Source organism: Phyllobates terribilis, unplaced genomic scaffold (genome assembly GCF_046119375.1).
Source record: "Phyllobates terribilis strain yellow unplaced genomic scaffold, ASM4611937v1 Scaffold_3__8_contigs__length_932513732, whole genome shotgun sequence".
Classification (NCBI taxonomy): Eukaryota; Metazoa; Chordata; class Amphibia; order Anura; family Dendrobatidae; genus Phyllobates; species Phyllobates terribilis.
The window spans coordinates 14,371,592-14,399,329 of NW_027362763.1; the positions used below are offsets into that span (position 1 = coordinate 14,371,592).

Below are 27,738 nucleotides of genomic sequence, written 5' to 3' on the forward strand. Positions count from 1 at the left end.
CGCGCAGAGCGATGACACAGGAGCGCGCAGAGCGATGACACAGGAGCGCGCAGAGCGATGACACAGAGCGATGACACAGGAGCGCGCAGAGCGATGACACAGAGCGATGACACAGGAGCGCGCAGAGCGATGACACAGAGCGATGACACAGGAGCGCGCAGAGCGATGACACAGGAGCGCGCAGAGCGATGACACAGGAGCGCGCAGAGCGATGACACAGGAGCGCGCAGAGCGATGACACAGAGCGATGACACAGGAGCGCGCAGAGCGATGACACAGGAGCGCGCAGAGCGATGACGCAGAGAGATGACACAGGAGCGCGCAGAGCGATGACACAGGAGCGCGCAGAGCGATGACACAGGAGCGCGCAGAGCAATGACGCAGAGCGATGACACAGGAGCGCGCAGAGCGATGACACAGAGCGATGACACAGAGCGATGACACAGAGCGATGACACAGGAGCGCGCAGAGCGATGACACAGGAGCGCGCAGAGCGATGACAGGAGCGTGCAAAGCGATGACACAGGAGGGTGCAGAGCGATGACACAGGAGGGTGCAGAGCGATGACACAGGAGCATGCAGAGCGATGACACAGGAGCGCGCAGAGCGATGACACAGGAGCGCGCAGAGCGATGACACAGGAGCGCGCAGAGCGATGACACAGGAGCGCGCAGAGCGATGACACAGAGCGATGACACAGGAGCGCGCAGAGCGATGACACAGAGCGATGACACAGAGCGATGACACAGGAGCGCGCAGAGCGATGACACAGAGCGATGACACAGGAGCATGCAGAGCGATGACACAGGAGCGCGCAGAGCGATGACACAGGAGCGCGCAGAGCGATGACACAGGAGCGCGCAAAGCGATGACACAGAGCGATGACACAGGAGCGCGCAGAGCGATGACACAGGAGCGCGCAGAGCGATGACACAGAGCGATGACACAGGAGCGCGCAGAGCTATGACACAGAGCGATGACACAGGAGCGCGCAGAGCGATGACACAGAGCGATGACACAGGAGCGCGCAGAGCGATGACACAGGAGCGATGACACAGAGCGATGACACAGGAGCGCGCAGAGCGATGACACAGAGCGATGACACAGGAGCGCGCAGAGCGATGACACAGGAGCATGCAGAGCGATGACACAGAAGCGCGCAGAGCGATGACACAGGAGCGCGCAGAGCGATGACACAGGAGCGCGCAGAGCGATGACACAGGAGCGATGACACAGAGCGATGACACAGGAGCGATGACACAGAGCGATGACACAGGAGCGCGCAGAGCGATGACACAGGAGCGCGCAGAGCGATGACGCAGAGCGATGACACAGGAGCGCGCAGAGCAATGACACAGAGCGATGACACAGGAGCGCGCAGAGCGATGACACAGAGCGATGACACAGGAGCGCGCAGAGCGATGACACAGAGCGATGACACAGGAGCGCGCAGAGCGATGACACAGAGCGATGACACAGGAGCGCGCAGAGCGATGACACAGAGCGATGACACAGGAGCGCGCAGAGCGATGACACAGGAGCGCGCAGAGCGATGACACAGAGCGATGACACAGGAGCGCGCAGAGCGATGACACAGAGCGATGACACAGGAGCGCGCAGAGCGATGACACAGAGCGATGACACAGGAGCGCGCAGAGCGATGACACAGGAGCGCGCAGAGCGATGACACAGGAGCGCGCAGAGCGATGACACAGAGCGATGACACAGGAGCGCGCAGAGCGATGACACAGGAGCGCGCAGAGCGATGACACAGGAGCGAGCAGAGCGATGACACAGGAGCGCGCAGAGCGATGACACAGGAGCGTGCAGAGCGATGACGCAGAGAGATGACACAGGAGCGCGCAGAGCGATGACACAGAGCGATGACACAGGAGCGCGCAGAGCGATGACACAGGAGCGCGCAGAGCGATGACACAGGAGCGCGCAGAGCGATGACACAGAGCGATGACACAGGAGCGCGCAGAGCGATGACACAGAGCGATGACACAGGAGCGCGCAGAGCGATGACACAGAGCGATGACACAGGAGCGCGCAGAGCGATGACACAGGAGCGCGCAGAGCGATGACACAGGAGCGCGCAGAGCGATGACACAGAGCGATGACACAGGAGCGCGCAGAGCGATGACACAGGAGCGCGCAGAGCGATGACGCAGAGAGATGACACAGGAGCGCGCAGAGCGATGACACAGGAGCGCGCAGAGCGATGACACAGGAGCGCGCAGAGCAATGACGCAGAGCGATGACACAGGAGCGCGCAGAGCGATGACACAGAGCGATGACACAGAGCGATGACACAGAGCGATGACACAGGAGCGCGCAGAGCGATGACACAGGAGCGCGCAGAGCGATGACAGGAGCGTGCAAAGCGATGACACAGGAGGGTGCAAAGCGATGACACAGGAGGGTGCAGAGCGATGACACAGGAGGGTGCAGAGCGATGACACAGGAGCATGCAGAGCGATGACACAGGAGCGCGCAGAGCGATGACACAGGAGCGCGCAGAGCGATGACACAGGAGCGCGCAGAGCGATGACACAGGAGCGCGCAGAGCGATGACACAGAGCGATGACACAGGAGCGCGCAGAGCGATGACACAGGAGCGCGCAGAGCGATGACACAGGAGCGCGCAGAGCGATGACACAGAGCGATGACACAGGAGCGCGCAGAGCGATGACACAGGAGCGCGCACAGCGATGACACAGGAGCGCGCAGAGCGATGACACAGGAGCGCGCAGAGCGATGACACAGAGCGATGACACAGGAGCGCGCAGAGCGATGACACAGGAGCGCGCAGAGCGATGACACAGAGCGATGACACAGGAGCGCGCAGAGCGATGACACAGGAGCGCGCAGAGCGATGACACAGGAGCGAGCAGAGCGATGACACAGGAGCGAGCAGAGCGATGACACAGGAGCGCGCAGAGCGATGACACAGGAGCGCGCAGAGCGATGACACAGGAGCGCGCAGAGCGATGACACAGGAGCGCGCAGAGCGATGACACAGGAGCGCGCAGAGCGATGACACAGGAGCGCGCAGAGCGATGACACAGGAGTGTGCAGAGCGTTGACGCAGAGCGCTGACGCATAGTGCTGATGCAGAGCGATGACGCATAGTGCTGACGCAGAGCAATGACACGCTCATAGAGAAAGATCCAGCCAGGAAGCCATGAGGAGGGGATACTGGTGCTTATAATGAGGGCTATCTGGCCATGAGCCCCTCGGAGCCTCGGGCCAGATTGCTCTCATTATTAATCACCCTGCAAGGCCCCCCTCCACCTCCGGGCCCCGGTGCAGGTGTACTGGCTGCACCGGCGGTATGTCCGCCCCTGTCATAGAAGCAGGGGATACATAAAAGTCATGGTGCCCCATAGCAGAAGTTCTAATTAGGCCCCCAACACCCCCCTCCCCCACCAAAAGAAAAAGTGAATAATTGTCGGGGTCACAGAAGAGCAGATCTCACAACCTTCCAGCCTTTTCATAGTAATTTTCCTCCTGCTGACGTCCTAGATCCCTCTTTCATTGCCCCATAAAGTATGATGACAATAAAAGTGTCCCCCACAGTAAGATACCCCCATGGTGAATTCCTCCACCAGTATAATGACCATACTGTTCCCCACCTCAATTCCCAAGGCAAAGTATGGTGACCCCAATACAGTATGATCCCCCAACTGTGACCCCCACACAGCCCTCCATGCAGTATAATGGCCTCCACAAAGTATGATAGATCCCAAACACACCTTCACACTGTATAATTGCTGGCATACAGTATAATGGCCCCCCCACATAGCCCTCAAAATATTATAATGGCCCCACAGCCTTCCATATAGTATAATGCGCCCCCTATGGTCCTCCACACAATATAATACTCCCTCCCATGGTCCTCCTCCATACAATATAATGCACCCCCATGGTCCTCCACATAGTATAATGCACTCTCCATGGTCCTCCATACAATATAATGAGTCCCCCATATAGTATAATGCACTCCTCATAGTCCTCCATACAATATAATGCACCCCCCATGATCTGCCATACAATATAAAGCACCCCCATGGTCCGCCATACAATATAATGCACCCCCTATGATCTGCCATACAATATAAAGCACCCCCATGGTCCGCCATACAATATAATGCACCCCCATGGTCCTCCATACAGTATAATGAACCTATCATGGTCCTCCATACAGTATAATGCACCCCCCATAGTCCTCCATACAGTATAATGCGCCCCCCATGGTCCTCCATGCAATATAATGCACCCCCATGGTCCTCTATATAGTATAATGCACTCTCCATGGTCCTCCATACAATATAATGTGCCCCCCATAGTCCTCCATATAGTATAATACACTCCCCATAGTCCTCCATACAATATAATACACTCCCCATGGTCCTCCATACAGTATAATGCACTCCCCATAGTCCTCCATATAGTATAATGTACTCCCCATAGTCCCCCATATAGTATAATACACTCCCCATAGTCCTCCATATAATATACTCTCCATAGTCCTCCATACAGTATAATGCACTCCCCATAGTCCTCCATACAGTATAATGCACTCCCCATAGTCCTCCATATAGTATAACACACACTCATAGTCCTCCATACAGTATAATGCACTCCCCATAGTCCTCCATATAGTATAATGCACTCCCCATAGTCCTCCATACAATATAATGCACCCCCCATGATCTGCCATACAATATAAAGCACCCCCATGGTCCTCCATACAGTATAATGAACCTCTCATGGTCCTCCACATAGTATAATGCACCCCCATGGTCCTCCATACAATATAATGCACCCCCATGGTCCTCCATACAGTATAATGCACCCCCCATGGTCCTCCATACAATATAATGCGGCCCCATGGTCCTCAATACAGTATAATGCACCCCCCATGGTCCTCCATACAATATAATGCGGCCCCATGGTCCTCAATACAGTATAAGGCACTCCCCATGGTCCTCCATACAATATAATGTGCCCCCCATGGTCCTCCATACAATATAATGAACCCCCATAGTCCTCCATATAGTATAATGCACCCCCATGGTCCTCATACAGTAAAATGCACCCCCCATGGTCCTCCATACAATATAATGCACCCCCATGGTTCTACATACAATATCATGCACCCCCATGGTCCTCATACAGTATAATGCACCCCCATGGTCCTCCATTCAATATAATGTACTCCCTATTGTCCTCCATATAATATAATGCACCCGCCATGGTCCTCCATACAATATAATGCACCCTCCATGGTTCTCCATACAGCATAATGCACCCCCATAGTCCTCCATACAATATAATGCATTTCCCATGGTCCTCCATATAGTATAATGTTCTTCCCATAGTCCTCCATACAGTATAATGCACACCCATAGTCCTCCATACAGCATAATGCACTCCCCATGGTCCTCCATATAATATAATACACTCCCCATGGTCCTTCATACAGTATAATGCACTCCCTATTATTCTCCATACAATATAATACACTCCCATAGTCCTCCATATAGTATAATGTTCCCCCATGGTCCTCCATACATTATAATGCACTCCCCATTGTCCTCCATACATTATAATGCACTCCCCATTGTTCTCCATACAATATAATACACTTCACATAGTCCTCCATATAGTATAATGGACTCTCCATTGTCCTCCATACAATATAATGCACCCTCCATGGTCCCCCATACAATATAATGCACCTCCATGGTCCTCCATACATTATAATGCACTCCCCATTGTCCTCCATACAATATAATACACTCCCCATAGTCCTCCATACAATGTAATGCACCCCCCATGGTTCTCCATACAGTATAATGCACCCCCCATGATCCTCTATACAATATACTGCACCAGCCATGGTCCTCAATACAATATAATGCACCTGCTTGATTCTCCATACAATATAATTCACCCCTATGGTCCTCCATACAGTATAATGCACCCCCATGGTCCTCCATACAATATAATGCACCCCCTTGATTCTCCATACAATACAATGCACCCCTATGGTCCTCCATACAGTAAAATGCACTCCCCATAGTCCTCCATACAATATAATGCACCCCCATGGTCCTCTATACAATATAGTGCACCCCCTTGATTCTCCATACAATATAATGCACCCCCATGGTCCTCCATACAGTATAATGCACCCCGCATGGTCCTCCAAACAATATAATGCACCCCTATGGTCTTCCATACAATATAATGCACCCCTATGGTCTTCCATACAATATAATGCACCCCCCATGGTCCTCCATACAGTATAATGCACCCCCCATGGTCTTCCATACAATATAATGTCCTCTCCATGTTCCTCCATACAGAATAATGCACCCCCCATGGTCCTCCATACAATATAATGCACCCCCATGGTCCTCCATACAATATAATGCACCCCCATAGTCCTCCATACAGTATAATGCATCCCCCATGGTCCTACATACAATATAATGCAATCCTCCATGGTCCTCAACACAATATAATGCACCCCCAATGGTCTTCCACACAATATAATGCGCCCCCCATTGTCCTCAATACAATATAATGAGCCCCCCATGGTCCCCCACACAATATAATGTACCCTCATGGTCCTCCATACAGTATAATGCACCCCCCATGGTTCTCCATGTAATAAAATGCTCTCCCCATGGTCCTCCATACAGTATAATGCACCCCCCATGGTTCTCCATACAGTATAATGCACTCCCCATGGTCCTTCATACTCTATTATGGCCACCAGTCACTGATTTAAAAAAAAAAATACAATACTCACCTCTCCTCATTCCACCCAATGCTCCAATTTCCTGAGCCCGTGGTGTGAAGCACAGGACTTCTCAGAACAGCGGGTGCGCTGTAATGACGTCATAGCGCCCCCTTCTCTGAGACATCAGACGCCGAGGCAGAATTATGGGGCTGGAAGTGTTTGCTGAGGCTCCCTCCTCCATTATCATTGCCCGCACTGATGGCTGAAGGGACAACCTGGTGCGGGCGTTGACACCGGGCTCCCCCAGCTCACAGGCCCCATAGCAGTCGCGTGGCCTCTGCCGCCACTACATAGAAGTGTATAGAATACTGAGAGTAATAACAATAATAATAATAATTTTTATTTATATAGCGCCAACATATTCCGCAGCACTTTACAATTAAGCGGGGACATGTACAGACAATAAATTCAATACAAGGTAAGACCGTGAACAGTTACATTAGGAGTGAGGGTCCGGCTGCTCGCTGCTTACAATCTACAAGGAAATGGGGGGACACAATAGGTGAAAGGTGCTCGTTATTTCAGGTCAGGCAATTATAATAAATAGGGATTTTCATATAAAGCTGCATGATCGGGTCATCAGACAGTATATATAAGTGCAATAATCCAGTATCGAGTGTAGGTATCGTGTGCATGGAGGGTGTAGAGACAGATGAACAGTAGGGAGCAGATTCTGAATAATATTTAGAAGGAGGGGACAGGGGAAGGTTAGTTTACTGAGTAGTTGAGGTGGTCGGCTTGTTTAAAGAGATGGGTTTTTAGAGCACGCTTGAAGATATGAGGGCTAGGCATCAGTCAGATCATCTGGGGTAGAGCATTCCAGAGAACTGGCGCAGCACGAGAGAAGTCTTGGAAACGGAGATTATGGGGGATGTTAGTCTTAGGTAATTTGTAGAACGGAGGGCACGTGTAGGACGACAGACAGAGATGAGAGAGGAAATATAAGGCAGTGCAGAACTGTGGAGAGCTTTGTGGGTGAGATCGATGAGTTTATATTGGACCCTGTAGCGAATGGGTAACCTGTGCAATGACTGGCAGAAGATGGAGGCATTATAAGCAATTATAACATGAGCTCGGTAGAGTCTATAGACTTCTATGAGCTCCATTGACTCCTGTAGACTGGAGTGAGCAGGAGAAGGGTCCGGAGTGAGCAGGAGAAGGGTCCGGAGTGAGCAGGAGAAGGGGAAGGTGTGAGCAGGAGAAGGGGAAGGAGTGAGCAGGAGAAGGGGAAGGTGTGAGCAGGAGAAGGGGAAGGTGTGAGCAGGAGAAGGGGAAGGTGTGAGCAGGAGAAGGGGAAGGTGTGAGCAGGAGAAGGGTCCGGAGTGAGCAGGAGAAGGGGAAGGTGTGAGCAGGAGAAGGGGAAGGTGTGAGCAGGAAAAGGGTCAGGTATGAGCAGGAGAAGGGTCAGGTATGAGCAGGAGAAGGGTCAGGTATGAGCAGGAGAAGGGTCAGGTGTGAGCAGGAGAAGGGTCAGGTGTGAGCAGGAGAAGGGTCAGGTGTGAGCAGGAAAAGGGTCAGGTGTGAGCAGGAAAAGGGTCAGGTGTGAGCAGGAAAAGGGTCAGGTGTGAGCAGGAGAAGGGTCAGGTATGAGCAGGAGAAGGGTCAGGTATGAGCAGGAGAAGGGGAAGGTATGAGCAGGAGAAGGGGAAGGTATGAGCAGGAGAAGGGGAAGGTGTGAGCAGGAGAAGGGGAAGGTGTGAGCAGGAGAAGGGGAAGGTGTGAGCAGGAGAAGGGGAAGGTGTGAGCAGGAGAAGGGTCCGGAGTGAGCAGGAGAAGGGGAAGGTGTGAGCAGGAGAAGGGGAAGGTGTGAGCAGGAGAAGGGGAAGGTGTGAGCAGGAAAAGGGTCAGGTGTGAGCAGGAAAAGGGTCAGGTGTGAGCAGGAAAAGGGTCAGGTGTGAGCAGGAAAAGGGTCAGGTGTGAGCAGGAAAAGGGTCAGGTGTGAGCAGGAAAAGGGTCAGGTGTGAGCAGGAAAAGGGTCAGGTGTGAGCAGGAAAAGGGTCAGGTGTGAGCAGGAAAAGGGTCAGGTGTGAGCAGGAAAAGGGTCAGGTGTGAGCAGGAGAAGGGTCAGGTATGAGCAGGAGAAGGGTCAGGTATGAGCAGGAGAAGGGGAAGGTATGAGCAGGAGAAGGGGAAGGTATGAGCAGGAGAAGGGTCAGGTATGAGCAGGAGAAGGGTCAGGTATGAGCAGGAGAAGGGTCAGGTATGAGCAGGAGAAGGGTCAGGTGTGAGCAGGAGAAGGGTCAGGTGTGAGCAGGAGAAGGGTCAGGTGTGAGCAGGAAAAGGGTCAGGTGTGAGCAGGAAAAGGGTCAGGTGTGAGCAGGAAAAGGGTCAGGTGTGAGCAGGAAAAGGGTCAGGTGTGAGCAGGAAAAGGGTCAGGTGTGAGCAGGAAAAGGGTCAGGTGTGAGCAGGAAAAGGGTCAGGTGTGAGCAGGAGAAGGGTCAGGTATGAGCAGGAGAAGGGTCAGGTATGAGCAGGAGAAGGGGAAGGTATGAGCAGGAGAAGGGGAAGGTATGAGCAGGAGAAGGGTCAGGTATGAGCAGGAGAAGGGTCAGGTATGAGCAGGAGAAGGGTCAGGTGTGAGCAGGAGAAGGGTCAGGTGTGAGCAGGAGAAGGGTCAGGTGTGAGCAGGAGAAGGGTCAGGTGTGAGCAGGAAAAGGGTCAGGTGTGAGCAGGAAAAGGGTCAGGTGTGAGCAGGAGAAGGGTCAGGTATGAGCAGGAGAAGGGTCAGGTGTGAGCAGGAGAAGGGTCAGGTATGAGCAGGAGAAGGGGAAGGTATGAGCAGGAGAAGGGGAAGGTATGAGCAGGAGAAGGGTCAGGTATGAGCAGGAGAAGGGTCAGGTATGAGCAGGAGAAGGGTCAGGTTTGAGATGGAGAAGGGTCATGTATGAGCAGGAGGAAGGCAAGTATGAGCATGAGAAAGATCATGTACAGTATGAGTAGGAGATATGGCAGGTATGAGAAGGAGACGAGTTAGGTAGGAGCAGGAGAAGAGTTAGGTATAAGCAGGAAAGGGGCAAGTATGAGCAGGAGAAGGGTCATCTATGAGCAGGGGAAGGAGCAGGAATGTGCAAGAGAAGGGTAGGTATCAACAGAAGAAGGGGCAGACATGAGCAGGAGAAAGGCCAGGTATGAGCAGAAGGGTTGAATATGAGAAGGGTCAGGTATGAGCAGGAGAAGGACAGGTAGGAGAACGGTCAGGGATGAACAGGAGAAGCGCAGGTAGGAGAACGGTCAGGGATGAGCAGGAGAAGGACAGGTATGAGCTGGAGAAGGGTCATCTATGAGCAGGGGAAGGGTAGGTATGAGCAGAAGAAGGGGCAGACATGAGCAGGAGAAAGGCCAGGTATGAGCAGAACGGTTGAGTATGAGAAGGGTCGGGTATGAGCAGGAGAAGGACAGGTAGGAGAACGGTCAGGGATGAGCAGGAGAAGGACAGGTAGGAGAACGGTCAGGGATGAGCAGGAGAAGGACAGGTATGAGCTTTATGAACGTTTTTGAGGGGAGCAGTCACACAGCAGGATTAGATGATACTGCACCGTCTTCCTGTTATCATGGGTACGGTTATGGAGGAGATAATTATATTCAGAATTTTATTGAACCTCAGTGTTCTGTGCTCGTATAGTGCACATTTAACCTTCTACTGTCATCGCCGCCATCAGTGCCATCATCAGCCACAGCTGTCACTAGTTGTCACGCACAGCCTATTGCTAATCCTCTACTCGGCCACAGGATCTCCACAAAGCCTGAGAAACCGTCTGAATTTGCCTGTGGTGGTAAAACTTCTTAGACCCTCATTACCTCTGGTCTTGGTGCAGCACCTGGAATAACCGTGGACCCTGGTCGCTTCTAGACCCCTTATGTTTCAGCCTTTTTGTAAGCCAACACCGTTACCTGCTGACACCTACCTTCAATGTGTGCCGTTGTGCCACCAATGATGAGGACGAACCAGACGAAGACGGACATGGTAGCTGGATACTCAGCGACTGCCCCACAGCTGTCCAGCCGTGTGATACTGCTCAGGCTCAGAGGTCCTGTTTACCATCGGGTTAATGGGAAAAAGACAAACAGAGATTTGTTTATCTGTGATCGAGGAAAAGAAAGTCCACAATGTCAGCTCCCCGCACTACATAATGTCATAAAAACAGAACTCTGCAAGAACAGAATGATATTAAAGGCAATGTCAGTCACACACCAGCCTGCGAGTATCAGGAGTCCACGGTGGAGGGTTACCACAACAGTTACTCCTAGAATCATACTGATATGTTATCTCTGTTGTAAGTACCACTGAAGTCATTACTAAACCTCTGCCAGATAATTCCCACCCATCTCCAAGGTCATTATCAACTATCTCCAAGGTTAACATAAAACATCTCCGAGTCAGCACCAGCCACCCCGGAGGTCATTACTGACCATTCGGGAGGTCATTATCAAACATATCCGAGGACATCACCATCTAACCCTGAGGTTACCATCTCAACCATCAATTATGCCATTACCAACAATGTCTGAGCTCATCACCAACCATCCCTGAGGTCATTACCAACCAAACCCAAGGACCTGATCAATCATTCCCAAGGTCAATATAAACCATCCCTGAGGTCATCAGTGATCACCAACCATACCTAAAGTCACTATGAACCATCCTTGGAGGCATCTCCGAGGTCATCATCAACCATTCCCGAGATTATCACAAACCACAAACCGTCCGGGAGGTCTATAATAACCATCTCTGAAGAAATTATCAGCCATCCCCGCGGTCATCCCCAAGCATTCCGGAAGTGATCTCCAACTATCTCTGATGTCATGACCAACCATTCCCGAAGTCATCACCAACTATCTCTGAGGTCATCTTGAACCATTCCTAAGGTCATCACAAACCATTCCAGAGGTAAGGATATGGCCCAGCACCACCATATATCTAAACATACACTCGTGCCAAGGTCCCAAAAGAGACAATGAAAAAAGAAAGGAGGTGGAGGGAGAACAGGCACCAAGCGTAATGAATAATCAAGTATAGAGGCAGTGTGATGAAAACATGGTGTAAATTTTATTATAGTCAGGACATACAACACCACTTGTTAAAAAACATAGTTAAAAGGACATATAAAAGAGAAAAGCAAACATCTGGACAAAGATGACCCCTTAATACAAGTTATAGCATATATCCAAAAAGTACTGAATACACCCAAATTCATATATCAAAAAATGCACCACCGATATGGTAGAAGAATAAATAATTCTAATAATGTAGACATATGGCTAAAATGTGTCCCCCAAGGAAATTATACATTATAAAGATATAGAATAAATAAATAGTTTAAACAGGAGGAAAGAAGATAAGTCTATGTTCTCCCTCAAGCGGACAGTACCCAATAGGTCATAGTGGGAAGGGGAGAATAGATAAAGTATACCAAGCATGTAAGGTCACGGTGGAGAAGAAGGGGGATGTCAACAATGCATAACCCTACGCGTTACACCATGAGGTTCTGGCTTCCTCAGCGGTATAGAGTCAATGTCCAAAATATCTAGTATATATATACACCTCAAAACACAGCCACAGCCAATGGTCAAACAAAAGAGCATGTGGATATACAGACCGGACCAGACACAGTAAATGCCCCTCAGTGATGAAGCCACTATGGGGTCTAAAGAGAGGACCACCACGATCCCAACGCCAGGCTTTCCATGTGCTCCTTACAAGCTTGATGGGAGAAAGCTGAGACATATATATATATATATATATATATATATATATATATATATATATATATATATATATATATATATATATATATATATATATATAGAGCACAATATCAATGCATGTGCACAGCCGGCGTGCGTGTCACGCTGGAGCGCACCGCTGCTAGTATAGCTGTCAGGAAATGAATTAACATCCGTTGTGCGTGTCACGCTGGAGCGCACCGCTGCTAGTATAGCTGCCAGGAAATGAATTAACATCCGTTGTGCGTGTCACGCTGGAGCGCACCGCTGCTAGTATAGCTGCCAGGAAATGAATTAACATCCATTGTGCGCGTCACGCTGGAGCGCACCGCTGCTAGTATAGCTGCCAGGAAATGAATTAACATCCGTTGTGCGTGTCACGCTGGAGCGCACCGCTGCTAGTATAGCTGCCAGGAAATGAATTAACATCCGTTGTGCGTGTCACGCTGGAGCGCACCGCTGCTAGTATAGCTGCCAGGAAATGAATTAACATCCGTTGTGCGCGTCACGCTGAGACGCAGCACCGGAACAGCAGTTGCCAGAAATGAAGGCAGGGGAGGAGGGATCTCCCCTCCAGCTTGTATGCGTGCCAACGTGGAACGCACAACCCGGAAACCACCCAGAAGTGCCGAACCACATGAGCTAGATGTGAGTCACAGTGCGCGCCATCGTGAAGTACAGAGAGCTAGGGGGCAGTATATATAACGTCCCCATCACCTGCTCTATGTCTCACAGTGGAGCACGGGATTGAGAGGTAAAAAGGAGGGGAGAGCAGCTATAAGCATGGGGCCGAGAGAAGGAGGCAGAGCAGAGGCGGTCTCTCTCACTACTGAAACCAAGAAGTGAACAAAAAACGAAATAATCCAGAATAAAAGAAAGAAGAAAATATGGACATGTTCCCCCGACAGACACGCAGTAATCAATAGATTAGCCATATAATCGGAAAATCAAATCATAAAAAACAACAAACCCAATATATAAATATATATATGAGAACAGAAATGTATCATAATGTCGAAAATACGTAAACGATAAACGAAGGACAACTCAGATTGATAATACTAATTCATACAATGATTCAACCCAGATTATATTGCAGCTTCCAGAGGTATATACATATATATCAAACAATGTCAGATATAATAAAACATAATTTGACCTCGCATTAAGGTCGGACGTCAAAAAGATGCCCAGACCAAGATGCCACCAGTACTGCTTGATAAGATACTAGTGTTTATAGCAGCCAGTAAACCATAAATCCTCATTGATCCCTTTTGGAGACACACAATCCGTCATATTTATCCATCTGGACTCAAGACACAGTAATGCTGGTGTAACATCACCCCCACGAATATTTGGCAGGAGTCGATGAAGGCCATAGATCTTGGTTCCAGTGGTCTTACACCGGTGCAGTTGGCTACAGTAGAAATTTGTTTTTGTGCTTTAAGATGGATTTCTGCCAAAGCAATGTTCAACAAGTGTTGTATCCGTTTGCGCAATTCCTGCGATGTTTGACCTATATGCACAAGAGAACAAGGACAGACTAGGGCATAAATAACATTTTTAGTCTGACAGTTAATGAAATTTTTCAATTGAAACTCTCGTTTATTCCTCAGGTTAATGAAAATATAGGTGGATGGCATATGTGGACATATGTTGCAACCTCCACCGGCATGGGACCCTTTGGGGACCATGCCCCTATTCAATTTCACTGTTGGCCGAACAAAGTGACTGTTAACCAGCTTGTCCTTGAGATTTCTTGCTCTCCTTGCAGTAAGTGATGGTTTAATAGATACAAGATGTTGAAGTTTGGGTTCTGACAGTAAGATAGACCAATTCTTATGTAAGATACATTGGAGATCTCTCCATTGATTATTATAGTCTGTTATAAGACGAGTTATAGAATCCTCTTTTTTTGGTCTGGGTTGTAATAAGTTGGATCTTTCTAGACCTTTGACCCTGTTCCAAGCCAATTTGAGGGTTTTTTTAGGATAACCTCTATTTTTCAAACGGTAAGTTAAGTCATTGGCCAGTAACATAAAATCATCAGTGTTACTACAGTTGCGTTTAGTTCTGATATACTGGCTATAGGGAATACCACATTTAAGGTGTAATGGATGGAAACTGCTGTAGTGCAGAATGTTATTCGTTGATGTGTCCTTATGGAACAAATTGGTCCGAATCTGTCCATCTTCCAATGTAAGTCTCACATCAAGGAAATCAATACTCTCTGCCGAGATTTTGTAAGTAAGATGTATGTTGAACACATTAGTATTAAGGTAAGTAAAGAACTCAACACACTGTTCTCTAGTACCTGTCCAGAGAACAAGGGCATCATCGATGTACCTAAACCACTGAAAGGCATGCGCCCGGAAAACCGATAGCGGGTACACGTGCTCCCCCTCCCACCAACCCAGAAAAAGGTTAGCATAAGAGGGGGCGCAACGAGCACCCATCGCGGTCCCGGACACCTGCCTGTGGTAGGCACGATCGAAGATGAAATAGTTATGCTTTAGGATGAAAGACAGCAATTCCAACAGAAATGAGTCATGCATATGTAGCACCCTGAGGATTCGGCTGCTACAGGAGTATTGCACCTCAACCCAGAGGTGTGATATTCCACTCCCGGGCAAGGATGGAGAGTGGAACTGAGCTCAGTCAGCTGCATGCACTACACACATCCCATTTCCGAGGAACAGGCCGACGGTACTCCCACTTAGAAATGTGCAGGTACGACCGAGTCTGTTCCTGGCTGGAGTGGGAGGGGGGTGGTACATCCCAAGTAGTGTAGGGGCAGATAGGGGGAGCAGCCTGGGTAAAGATAGGAGCTCATTGGGTGCTGGTCACCTGAGCTCACACATAGAGGGTGTATATAAGGTGGGCACCAACTAAGAACAGGGTCAGATGCAGAGAACAAGTCAGATGCAGACAGCAAGACAGCTGCAGAGGAGCAGACAGCAAGACAGCTGCAGAGGAGCAGACAGCAAGCAGAGAGGAAGTCAGCCTGCAGCAAGAGAGAGACCCTGAGTGAGAGAGGAGCAAAGAAGGAGTACCCAGAGGGGAAAACAGAGAGGACCCAAGAACCCAAATTAAAGCACTGGGTGAGGAGTCGGCACAGGGTACCGGAACCCAAGCTGGTGGGGGCAGAAAACACAACCTAGCCAGAGACCGGAGGCCGTGGGCAGCATCTGCCACGGCCACCCATCACATCCACCCCGAAGGCACACCACATGAAGGGTCAGGGAACCCAGGGCCAAGGGTGTCCCAACAGAAGGCCCGAGGGAGCTGGACCTAGGTGGATTACTGGTGGGGACGGCCAGAGAACGGGACAGAAAGAGTGCTCAGGGCCACGCTCCGGACTTGTTTGGGGGTTGGCTGGATCCAGGACCTGGTGGACGCAGCACGGCTCGGGTGGTCACTAGCAGCTGGAGTGACCGGAACATCAGCAGTGAGTAAATACCCTAAACTGCACAACCCGACTCTGTCTTCCTTTAACATCTATGCTGCACCACTACAACCGCCATCCTCTGCACCTGACCCCCTGAGGCTATACCCCACCCGTTGGGGGTTATACCATCACAAGCTGCACTTACACCATCAGCCTCAGCGGACCCTGCTGCAGCGGCGGCCATAGTGACCGCAACACAACGGGTGGCGTAGTCGACATTAAGAACTAATAACATCTGTAGGACTGCCACATAACACTGAGCTTGACGCCCTGGGCACGGGGCCGGGTCACAGCCGCTCGGAGACTACAACCCCCCCATCTGATCCGGTGCCGGGTATTCCCCTCAAAAAGGAATATGTCCCAGGGGGCGCGTCAACTTTGGCGTAGTCGGCAGGATTACGTGCCCGCAACACCCGGGTACTGCGTGCCTGAAGAAAAGTGCAAGTTTACCTCAGAAAGAAGTCTCCCGCCGGTTCCGGAGGGTCCACGCCATCGGACTCCATCACCAGTCGTTTCCCGCCGATTGTCCGCCATTTCCAACTTGTTCCCGCCATCTGCAGAGTTTCCCGCCACTGGGCGACGCTTCCCGCCAAAACCGCAGATTTCCCGCCTTGGAAGAGCAGCGGACGCCATTATGGGCGTGCCAAAGGAGGGCAAGAGGCCACCTCCCATCGTGGGCCAGGACAGAAAATGGCGCCAAAAGTGGAAACCGCCCCCACCAACAGAGACTGTGATGCTGGAGGTGTCTGTCAGCGTGAAAGAACTACCCCTGGAGCTGACAGTCACCGAGTTGCCCCGGGACCGCCCTCGAAGTGGGAGGAGACGAAAGAAAAGAGCAAAGATGGGTGCCGCCTGGAGCAGTCTGGAGCGAGCGCACCCGGAGGCAAGAAGTCTAACGAGGAGTAGCGGAGAAGTTTACCCGGATATGGAGAGAAAGCAGAACAGCACCGGCCCGCTGGCCAGGAGTCTGCTAAAGACCGAGGAAGGAGAGCAGAGCAGCACCGGCCCGCTGGCCAGGAGCCTGCTGGAAGAAGAGCAGAGCAGCACCGACCCGTTGGTCAGGAGCCTGCTAGACACCACGACCCCACTAGGCCTAGTGGAGGTCCTTGCACAGCTCCCCCGAGACCGGGAGTGTGCACAGACTGCCCTGGAGGGCCTCGCACGGAGGATGGCCCGGGTACAGCGCGAGATACTGGCGGAGTGGAGCCGGGAGATGACCCAGCAAGCTGAGACCAGTCAACGGAGCACGCTACCCTGGAAGAGGAAGGAGACCGCCTCTGAGGATGGCGCGGGAGGACCCAAGGCCGGAGACGGCGCCGAGAAGGGAGCCGAACGAATGGAGGCAGGTAAAGGGGACGCCTATACCCCAAGCCGAGAAACCGCCCACCTACCCCAGCTCCCCGTCGCAGAGCCCGAAAGTCCCCCTGCTGTGCCCGTAGCCGCCATGTCACCGCTATGGACTAGGCCCCGACCGGAAGCCGCCGCAGCGACCCCTGTGACGTCACGCGCCTCGACCCGGAGCGTGACAAAGCAGGAAATACCACCAGCCTGGTCGCAAGGCCTAGTACCCCCGGGCGCCGCATCACCAACAGCGCCCCCTACCTCCGCGGAGCCTCCGGCCTGGCCGCAAGGCCAGGTAGCCCAGGGTGCCGCCGTCCTAACGGTGCCCTTCACCTTCCAGGTGCCCCAGGCCTGGCCGCAAGGCCTGGGCAACCCGGGCGCCACCACCACCGCGCCCGCGCCCGTAAAACCAAGGGTGCCACACCTGGGGGAGGACTTGTTCGGCCAGCTCACATGGCCGGACGGGCGGCCCTTCATCTGGCCCGAAGGATACCATGAGCTGGAACGGCAGCAGAAACTAAGACCCCTGGATGAACCCCTGATTCCGGCTCCGAAGCCCGTGGCACGGATCTCGCCCCCGCTAGCGGAAGCACAGTTTGAGTGGGACCCCACCGGAGAAGATCTAATGGGGTTCACTCAGGAAACTAGGGCAGCTGCAGCAGAGCGCGCTGAGTGTTGCCGACAGCAGCTCGAAGAGTTCGCGAGGGAGCGGAGAGAGAGGCGGGTCCGGGAACAACAGGCCCAAATAAGGAGCGCCGAGCAAAAGAGCCGGACCAGGAGGGACCCCCGTGCAGCGCACAGTCCCCGTACCACCGGGACTGTAATCAAGTTTAACCAGCAGCACGGGTGGGGCTTCATCAGAGACAACAACACCCTCGGCGACGTCTTTGTCACGCGCAGAGACGTGGAATCCCATCTGCCGGAGGGGCACAGAGGTCGTGACCTTTACATCGGGGACGAGGTCACCTTCACCCGGCACAAGTGTGCCAAAGGACCTTATGCCCTCCACGTGCACCGCCTGACGGAGGAGGAGTTGCAGTGCGGGGAGGAGGAGCAAGAGGACCCGGACGGGTCTGAAACTAGAGCCAAAGGTAACCAAAAAGCAAGAGCAGGAGGACGCCGTCGCTAAGGACAGCGAAGCAGGAGCTGTATATAGTTGCCCGTCGGGGCACAGTGAATTGAAACTGAAACCGTAAAAATTGAAACTGTTGCTGCTAATATAGTCCCCGTTGGGACCAGCATGTGTGAACTGTTACCCGTTTAACCCCTAAATCCCACTGACCGAGGACTAAGAGCGGTCATTCCTCCCCAATACCTGGCCGAGGACTGAGAGCGGCCAACTTCCCCTGTAAATAGTTGCGCGTCCTAAAGCGCCCCCTACCGGTTTTATAGGAAAACCATTTTTCTAGAGAAACTGTCGCACTTTTCCCGGACACACGTTGCACAGTGTCCGGAGGAGGAACCTGAAACAAGAAACGACTACGAGAATGTTTATATGAAAAGTTTTATATGATGTTTTATATGTTTATGTTTATAAAAAAAAATGTATGTTTGGTGTTTTATGTCTTGCAGCCCGAGGACGTGCTGTGATTTACCAGGGGGGAATGTAGCACCCTGAGGATTCGGCTGCTACAGGAGTATTGCACCTCAACCCAGAGGTGTGATATTCCACTCCCGGGCAAGGATGGAGAGTGGAACTGAGCTCAGTCAGCTGCATGCACTACACACATCCCATTTCCGAGGAACAGGCCGACGGTACTCCCACTTAGAAATGTGCAGGTACGACCGAGTCTGTTCCTGGCTGGAGTGGGAGGGGGGTGGTACATCCCAAGTAGTGTAGGGGCAGATAGGGGGAGCAGCCTGGGTAAAGATAGGAGCTCATTGGGTGCTGGTCACCTGAGCTCACACATAGAGGGTGTATATAAGGTGGGCACCAACTAAGAACAGGGTCAGATGCAGAGAACAAGTCAGATGCAGACAGCAAGACAGCTGCAGAGGAGCAGACAGCAAGACAGCTGCAGAGGAGCAGATAGCAAGCAGAGAGGAAGTCAGCCTGCAGCAAGAGAGAGACCCTGAGTGAGAGAGGAGCAAAGAAGGAGTACCCAGAGGGGAAAACAGAGAGGACCCAAGAACCCAAATTAAAGCACTGGGTGAGGAGTCGGCACAGGGTACCGGAACCCAAGCTGGTGGGGGCAGAAAACACAACCTAGCCAGAGACCGGAGGCCGTGGGCAGCATCTGCCACGGCCACCCATCACATCCACCCCGAAGGCACACCACATGAAGGGTCAGGGAACCCAGGGCCAAGGGTGTCCCAACAGAAGGCCCGAGGGAGCTGGACCTAGGTGGATTACTGGTGGGGACGGCCAGAGAACAGGACAGAAAGAGTGCTCAGGGCCACGCTCCGGACTTGTTTGGGGGTTGGCTGGATCCAGGACCTGGTGGACGCAGCACGGCTCGGGTGGTCACTAGCAGCTGGAGTGACCGGAACATCAGCAGTGAGTAAATACCCTAAACTGCACAACCCGACTCTGTCTTCCTTTAACATCTATGCTGCACCACTACAACCCCCATCCTCTGCACCTGACCCCCTGAGGCTATACCCCACCCGTTGGGGGTTATACCATCACAAGCTGCACTTACACCATCAGCCTCAGCGGACCCTGCTGCAGCGGCGGCCATAGTGACCGCAACACAACGGGTGGCGTAGTCGACATTAAGAACTAATAACATCTGTAGGACTGCCACATAACACTGAGCTTGACGCCCTGGGCACGGGGCCGGGTCACAGCCGCTCGGAGACTACAACCCCCCCATCTGATCCGGTGCCGGGTATTCCCCTCAAAAAGGAATATGTCCCAGGGGGCGCGTCACATAGACTCATTAGTTTCCGAACCATGTAGAAACGATGCCACCGCCTCCAATCCCAAAGTGTGTGGGATGTTCGTGTAGAGGGACTCCACATCCAAGGACACCAATAAGGTACCCTGTGGGATATGGAGTCCCTCCAACTGGTTCAACAAATGCATCGTATCCCGAACATAGGATCGTAATTTGAAGACATGGGGTTGAAGGTAAAAGTCTAGATATTCACAAGGCCTTTCGTTTAAACCACCAATACCAGCCATTATCGGTCTACCCGGAGGAACAATGAGGGATTTATGCACCTTTGGGAGAAGATAGAATGTTGGGGTGACTGGTTTGGGGGTTATCAGAAAGTCTCTTTTGTTTTTGTCTATGATTCCTCTACCCAAAGCCCGTTCAAGGATAGAATCCAATTTTTTCTTGAACACTTGCGTGGGATCTGAGGGAAGTATCGCATACACATCTTTATTGCCCAATTGTCTCTTGGCTTCCAAAAGATAAGATTCAACGGGCCAGAGCCCAATGTTACCACCCTTGTCCGCCTCTTTTATGATGAACAAGGGATTATTTTTAAGGGAATGTATAGCCTGTTTTTGTGCTACTATGAGATTGTTATCCATATGTTTGCTAGTGCTTAGGTTTTCCACATCATGTGCCACTGCTCTAAAAAAGGTTTGTATGGATGGTAAAGTTCCCAGAGAGGGAGTCATCCTTGAAGGAAGACGTACATTAAATTTTCTCCTACCCTAAGCCTCTTCATTCTCCTTGAGTAGATCCAAGTATTAGAGACAGATCGGATTATGATAATAAAGTGGCATATAAATGGTCACATTCTGGTAATAAAAGATCCCGTTCTGGCATGACGGATATGCCCCTTACTAAGAAGGATAGTGATGTTACATCCAGTGATTTTTTATCAACGGACACCAGCGACCCAGAGGGCGCACCAGACGTGGAGGGCGGAAATGGAGGGCACAAAAATTTAAGAAAATACAAACACAAGAATTATTCACCCTTCCACAACCGTCTGAGGAGCAGGAACAGGCGGTAGCTGATTTGCCCATGGTGGATCACCCAGGGGAGCTACAGATCATAAATCTGTCTGATCATTTGCTGACCAATGATGAGAGGTCAGTTCTAGAAAAGGGATTGACATTCTCTCCCATGCAGACTCTTGATAAATTTGTATTTATTAAGGACACCTATCTTTTTTGCAGAAACCTTACGTTCAAGTTTTTATATCGGCAGCCCTCCCTGGTTGATGATCTACCATTGGATGAGCGACAGGCCTTTCGAGACCTCATGGATCTACTCAAGGAGAATGAAGAGGCTTTGGGTAGGAGAAAATTTAATGTACGTCTTCCTTCAAGGATGACTCCCTCTCTGGGAACTTTACCATCCATACAAACCTTTTTTAGAGCAGTGGCACATGATGTGGAAAACCTAAGCACTAGCAAACATATGGATAACAATCTCATAGTAGCACAAAAACAGGCTATACATTCCCTTAAAAATAATCCCTTGTTCATCATAAAAGAGGCGGACAAGGGTGGTAACATTGGGCTCTGGCCCGTTGAATCTTATCTTTTGGAAGCCAAGAGACAATTGGGCAATAAAGATGTGTATGCGATACTTCCCTCAGATCCCACGCAAGTGTTCAAGAAAAAATTGGATTCTATCCTTGAACGGGCTTTGGGTAGAGGAATCATAAACAAAAACAAAAGAGACTTTCTGATAACCCCCAAACCAGTCACCCCAACATTCTATCTTCTCCCAAAGGTGCATAAATCCCTCATTGTTCCTCCGGGTAGACCGATAATGGCTGGTATTGGTGGTTTAAACGAAAGGCCTTGTGAATATCTAGACTTCTACCTTCAACCCCATGTCTTCAAATTACGATCCTATGTTCGGGATACGATGCATTTGTTGAACCAGTTGGAGGGACTCCATATCCCACAGGGTACCTTATTGGTGTCCTTGGATGTGGAGTCCCTCTACACGAACATCCCACACACTTTGGGATTGGAGGCGGTGGCATCGTTTCTACATGGTTCGGAAACTAATGAGTCTATGCATGACTCATTTCTGTTGGAATTGCTGTCTTTCATCCTAAAGCATAACTATTTCATCTTCGATCGTGCCTACCACAGGCAGGTGTCCGGGACCGCGATGGGTGCTCGTTGCGCCCCCTCTTATGCTAACCTTTTTCTGGGTTGGTGGGAGGGGGAGCACGTGTACCCGCTATCGGTTTTCCGGGCGCATGCCTTTCAGTGGTTTAGGTACATCGATGATGCCCTTGTTCTCTGGACAGGTACTAGAGAACAGTGTGTTGAGTTCTTTACTTACCTTAATACTAATGTGTTCAACATACATCTTACTTACAAAATCTCGGCAGAGAGTATTGATTTCCTTGATGTGAGACTTACATTGGAAGATGGACAGATTCGGACCAATTTGTTCCATAAGGACACATCAACGAATAACATTCTGCACTACAGCAGTTTCCATCCATTACACCTTAAATGTGGTATTCCCTATAGCCAGTATATCAGAATTAAACGCAACTGTAGTAACACTGATGATTTTATGTTACTGGCCAATGACTTAACTTACCGTTTGAAAAATAGAGGTTATCCTAAAAAAAAACTCAAATTGGCTTGGAACAGGGTCAAAGGTCTAGAAAGATCCAACTTATTACAACCCAGACCAAAAAAAGAGGATTCTATAACTCGTCTTATAACAGACTATAATAATCAATGGAGAGATCTCCAATGTATCTTACATAAGAATTGGTCTATCTTACTGTCAGAACCCAAACTTCAACATCTTGTATCTATTAAACCATCACTTACTGCAAGGAGAGCAAGAAATCTCAAGGACAAGCTGGTTAACAGTCACTTTGTTCGGCCAACAGTGAAATTGAATAGGGGCATGGTCCCCAAAGGGTCCCATGCCGGTGGAGGTTGCAACATATGTCCACATATGCCATCCACCTATATTTTCATTAACCCGAGGAATAAACGAGAGTTTCAATTGAAAAATTTCATTAACTGTCGGACTAAAAATGTTATTTATGCCCTAGTCTGTCCTTGTTCTCTTGTGCATATAGGTCAAACATCGCAGGAATTGCGCAAACGGATACAACACTTGTTGAACATTGCTTTGGCAGAAATCCATCTTAAAGCACAAAAACAAATTTCTACTGTAGCCAACTGCACCGGTGTAAGACCACTGGAACCAAGATCTATGGCCTTCATTGACTCCTGCCAAATATTCGTGGGGGTGATGTTACACCAGCATTACTGTGTCTTGAGTCCAGATGGATAAATATGACGGATTGTGTGTCTCCAAAAGGGATCAATGAGGATTTATGGTTTACTGGCTGCTATAAACACTAGTATCTTATCAAGCAGTACTGGTGGCATCTTGGTCTGGGCATCTTTTTGACGTCCGACCTTAATGCGAGGTCAAATTATGTTTTATTATATCTGACATTGTTTGATATATATGTATATACCTCTGGAAGCTGCAATATAATCTGGGTTGAATCATTGTATGAATTAGTATTATCAATCTGAGTTGTCCTTCGTTTATCGTTTACGTATTTTCGACATTATGATACATTTCTGTTCTCATATATATATTTATATATTGGGTTTGTTGTTTTTTATGATTTGATTTTCCGATTATATGGCTAATCTATTGATTACTGCGTGTCTGTCGGGGGAACATGTCCATATTTTCTTCTTTCTTTTATTCTGGATTATTTCGTTTTTTGTTCACTTCTTGGTTTCAGTAGTGAGAGAGACCGCCTCTGCTCTGCCTCCTTCTCTCGGCCCCATGCTTATAGCTGCTCTCCCCTCCTTTTTACCTCTCAATCCCGTGCTCCACTGTGAGACATAGAGCAGGTGATGGGGACGTTATATATACTGCCCCCTAGCTCTCTGTACTTCACGATGGCGCGCACTGTGACTCACATCTAGCTCATGTGGTTCGGCACTTCTGGGTGGTTTCCGGGTTGTGCGTTCCACGTTGGCACGCATACAAGCTGGAGGGGAGATCCCTCCTCCCCTGCCTTCATTTCTGGCAACTGCTCTTCCGGTGCTGCGTCTCAGCGTGACGCGCACAACGGATGTTAATTCATTTCCTGGCAGCTATACTAGCAGCGGTGCGCTCCAGCGTGACGCGCACAACGGATGTTAATTCATTTCCTGACAGCTATACTAGCAGCGGTGCGCTCCAGCGTGACGCGCACAACGGATGTTAATTCATTTCCTGGCAGCTATACTAGCAGCGGTGCGCTCCAGCGTGACGCGCACAACGGATGTTAATTCATTTCCTGACAGTTATACTAGCAGCGGTGCGCTCCAGCGTGACGCGCACAACAGATGTTAACCCCTTAAGCCCCGGAGCATTTTCCGTTTTTGCTTTTTCGTTTTTTGCTCCCCTTGTTCCCAGAGCCATAGCGTTTTTATTTTTTGGACAATATGGCCATGTGAGGGCTTATTTTTTGCGGGATGAGTTGTACTTTTCAACGTCATTACTAGTTTTACCATATCATGTACGGGAAAACGGGAAAAAAATTCCAAGCGCTGTGAAATTGCAAAAAAAGTGCAATACCACTGAGGTTTTTTTTTTATTTTTTTTACCACGTTCACTGAATGCTAAAACTGACCTGCCATTATTATTCTCCAGGTCATTACGAGTTCGTAGACACCAAATATGTATACGCTCTTTTTTATTTAAGTGGTGAAAAAAAATTCCAAAATTAGTTTAAAAAAAAAAAAAAAAAAAAAATGGCGCCATTTTCTAAGACCTGTAGCGTCTCCATTTTTTGGGATCTGGGGCCGGGTGAGGGCTTATTTTTTGCGCACCGAGCTGAAGTTTTTATTGATACTATTTTGGGGTAGATCTGATGTTTTGATCGCCCGTTATTGCATTTTATTGCAATTTTACGGCGACCAAAAAACGTAATTCTGGCGTTTAGAATTTTTTTCTCATTACGCCATTTACCAATCGGATTAATTCTTTTTTTATATTGATAGATCGGGCGATTCTGAACGCGGCGATACCAAATATGTGTATGTAGGTTTTTTTTTTAAATTATTTTATTTTGAATGGGGTGAAAGGGGGGTGACTTAAACTTTTATATTTTTTTATTTTTTTTCATATTTTTTAAAACTTTTTTTTTCACTTTTTGCTTGGTTTTGTAGTCTCCATAGGAGACTAGAAGCAGCAGTTGTCTGATCGGCTCTGCTACATACATTTTTTTTTTTTTTTTTTTTTTTTTATTCTTCAATCTAATTAACACTATTTCACCTTAGTCACTTTATATACTTTTTATATTTCTTATCTTTATTCATGATTCTTTGCACATGTCACTATATTTTACATGTCACTAAATAATATATTATATTTGAATATAGTCACTTCACTACAATATATTTTAATTTTATTTCATTCACATTACTCTATTATATTTTACCACTTTTTTCACCTCGATACTTTATATCTTATGTAATATTTGACAATAAATAATTATACCTCCCTATACATCACTTTACAACTCATACACAGTAGTCTACATTTACATTATGTGTTATTCATGGCATCTGCTATGACTAATTTATTTAAGCAGTATATAACGGGCATTATTTGATATACAGTACATTATCTATATGAATTCATCTCTATATGGCATTTTTCTGATTTTCCATTCTTTTTGCCATGTAATATATGTACATCATTATTTTATAATGACTATATGGTCACTCTTGGATTCAATTATGGTTAAAGCCACTGCCGTACCGCGTGTTATAGGGCTTAAAGCATGTACAACAGTAACTAGAATAGGTATCCACTTACGGGTACGATCTATACTTCGCCACTTCTATATGGGGAATTTAGGATGGAGAGTGCGCATGAGCACGAGCGGACCCGTGGGACTTCCGGTCAGATACATAGCATTATCAACAATCCCTTTGTAAGTACTATGGCTGCCTTAAATATAAATACTTTAGACATATCTTAGATGCCTCAGACATACCCCAGATATCTTATACCTGGGTTTTTCACTATAACAATTGCACTATTTTTTGGCACTTTATAATATGATTTCATTCTATAATTAGTTTGTCACTTGACATTCATTTATAAAATTGCTTGCCATATTATACACCTAAATAAATTGGGAGCAAATTTTTATGAGAATAGTGCAATTTGTATTGATGTCTTAATGGATCTGCAGTGATATAATTTCTTGTAGATATATCAGTTAGGGATAATACTACATGTTACTGGATTGATTGGGAGTGGTCTCCTTATTGTTTTTAGGTCTCTGCTTTTACTTATTTCTTATTGTATTCTTATAAAAAAAAATTTTAATTGATGAAATAAAAGAATGATTTTATTAAAATTCTTTGTTGTATATCTTCCCTAAACCAGATTATTAACTGTGGTTTGTGTGTGTAAAAAATTCTATGGCGGAGGAATACTCTTTGACCTTTTTGATATGATACAGGGGACAAGCAGATCCCTTGCATATAGCAGAAAAGGTCCTGTGCTATGAGCGCCGACCACTAGGTGGCGCTCATAGTGACAGGATCATTACAACCACTGGTGTCTGCTGCAGACCCAGGGTTGTCATGACCACCCATCGGCAACCCGCGATCACGTGACGGGGGTCGCCGATGGGCGGGGCTTAGGACGCGCTTCCAGGAAGCATGAGTTAAATGCCGCTGTCGGAGATTGTTAACAGCCGCGGGTGGATCGCGATTCCACCTGCGGCTGTTGCGGGCACATGTCAGCTGTAAGAATCAGCTGACATGTGCCCGGTTCAGTGCGGGCTCAGCGCCGGAGCCCTCACTGAACCGGGGGATTGCAGCCTGTGCGTACTAATACGTGACATGTCGTTAAGGGGTTAATTCATTTCCTGACAGCTATACTAGCAGCGGTGCGCTCCAGCGTGACACGCACAACGGATGTTAATTCATTTCCTGACAGCTATACTAGCAGCGGTGCGCTCCAGCATGACACGCACGCCGGCTGTGCACATGCATTGATATTGTGCTCTATATATATATATATATATATATATATATGTGTCTCAGCTTTCTCTCATCAAGCTTGTAAGGAGCACATGGAAAGCCTGGCGTTGGGATCGTGGTGGTCCTCTCTTCAAACCCCATAGTGGATTTGACTCGCCCCCTGGGCCGTGGGGCGCTCGGATCCGGGCAATAGGGAATGATGGGAGTAGTAGTGGCAACCCGGTTCCGTGGCTCAGGGTGGTCAGGCCAGTGGTAGTCCATTATGTGCTATTGATTATGTCCGACTACGCCACCCGTGGATTGCGGTTGTTAGGAACCGCCGCTGCAGGGCAGACCGCTGGGGCTGATGACGTGTGCAGCTGGGATGATGTGACTCCCCACGGGAAGAGTGCGGCCCCAGGGCAGTGTAGTGGATGGTGGGAGTGATGGTGGTGAGAGTCCCAGTATCAGTAGTGCCGGAGGAGCGAAAAAGCACACAGACAACGTACTGCAGTCCAG

General features: G+C 49.2%; 1 protein-coding gene across 2 annotated transcripts in view; it reads right to left on the reverse strand.

The window, feature by feature from the left end:
• LOC141258680 (CD5 antigen-like) overlaps positions 1-10,866 on the reverse strand; it is a 176,847-nt gene extending 165,981 nt beyond the window's left edge. For both annotated transcript variants that reach the window (XM_073673674.1, XM_073673673.1), the window contains exon 1: positions 10,723-10,866. In XM_073673674.1, the coding sequence (XP_073529775.1) occupies positions 10,723-10,780 (58 nt within the window). In that variant the 5' untranslated portion in view covers positions 10,781-10,866. The remainder of the gene's footprint in view (positions 1-10,722) is intronic.
• Between the last annotated feature and the right edge of the window lie 16,872 nt (positions 10,867-27,738).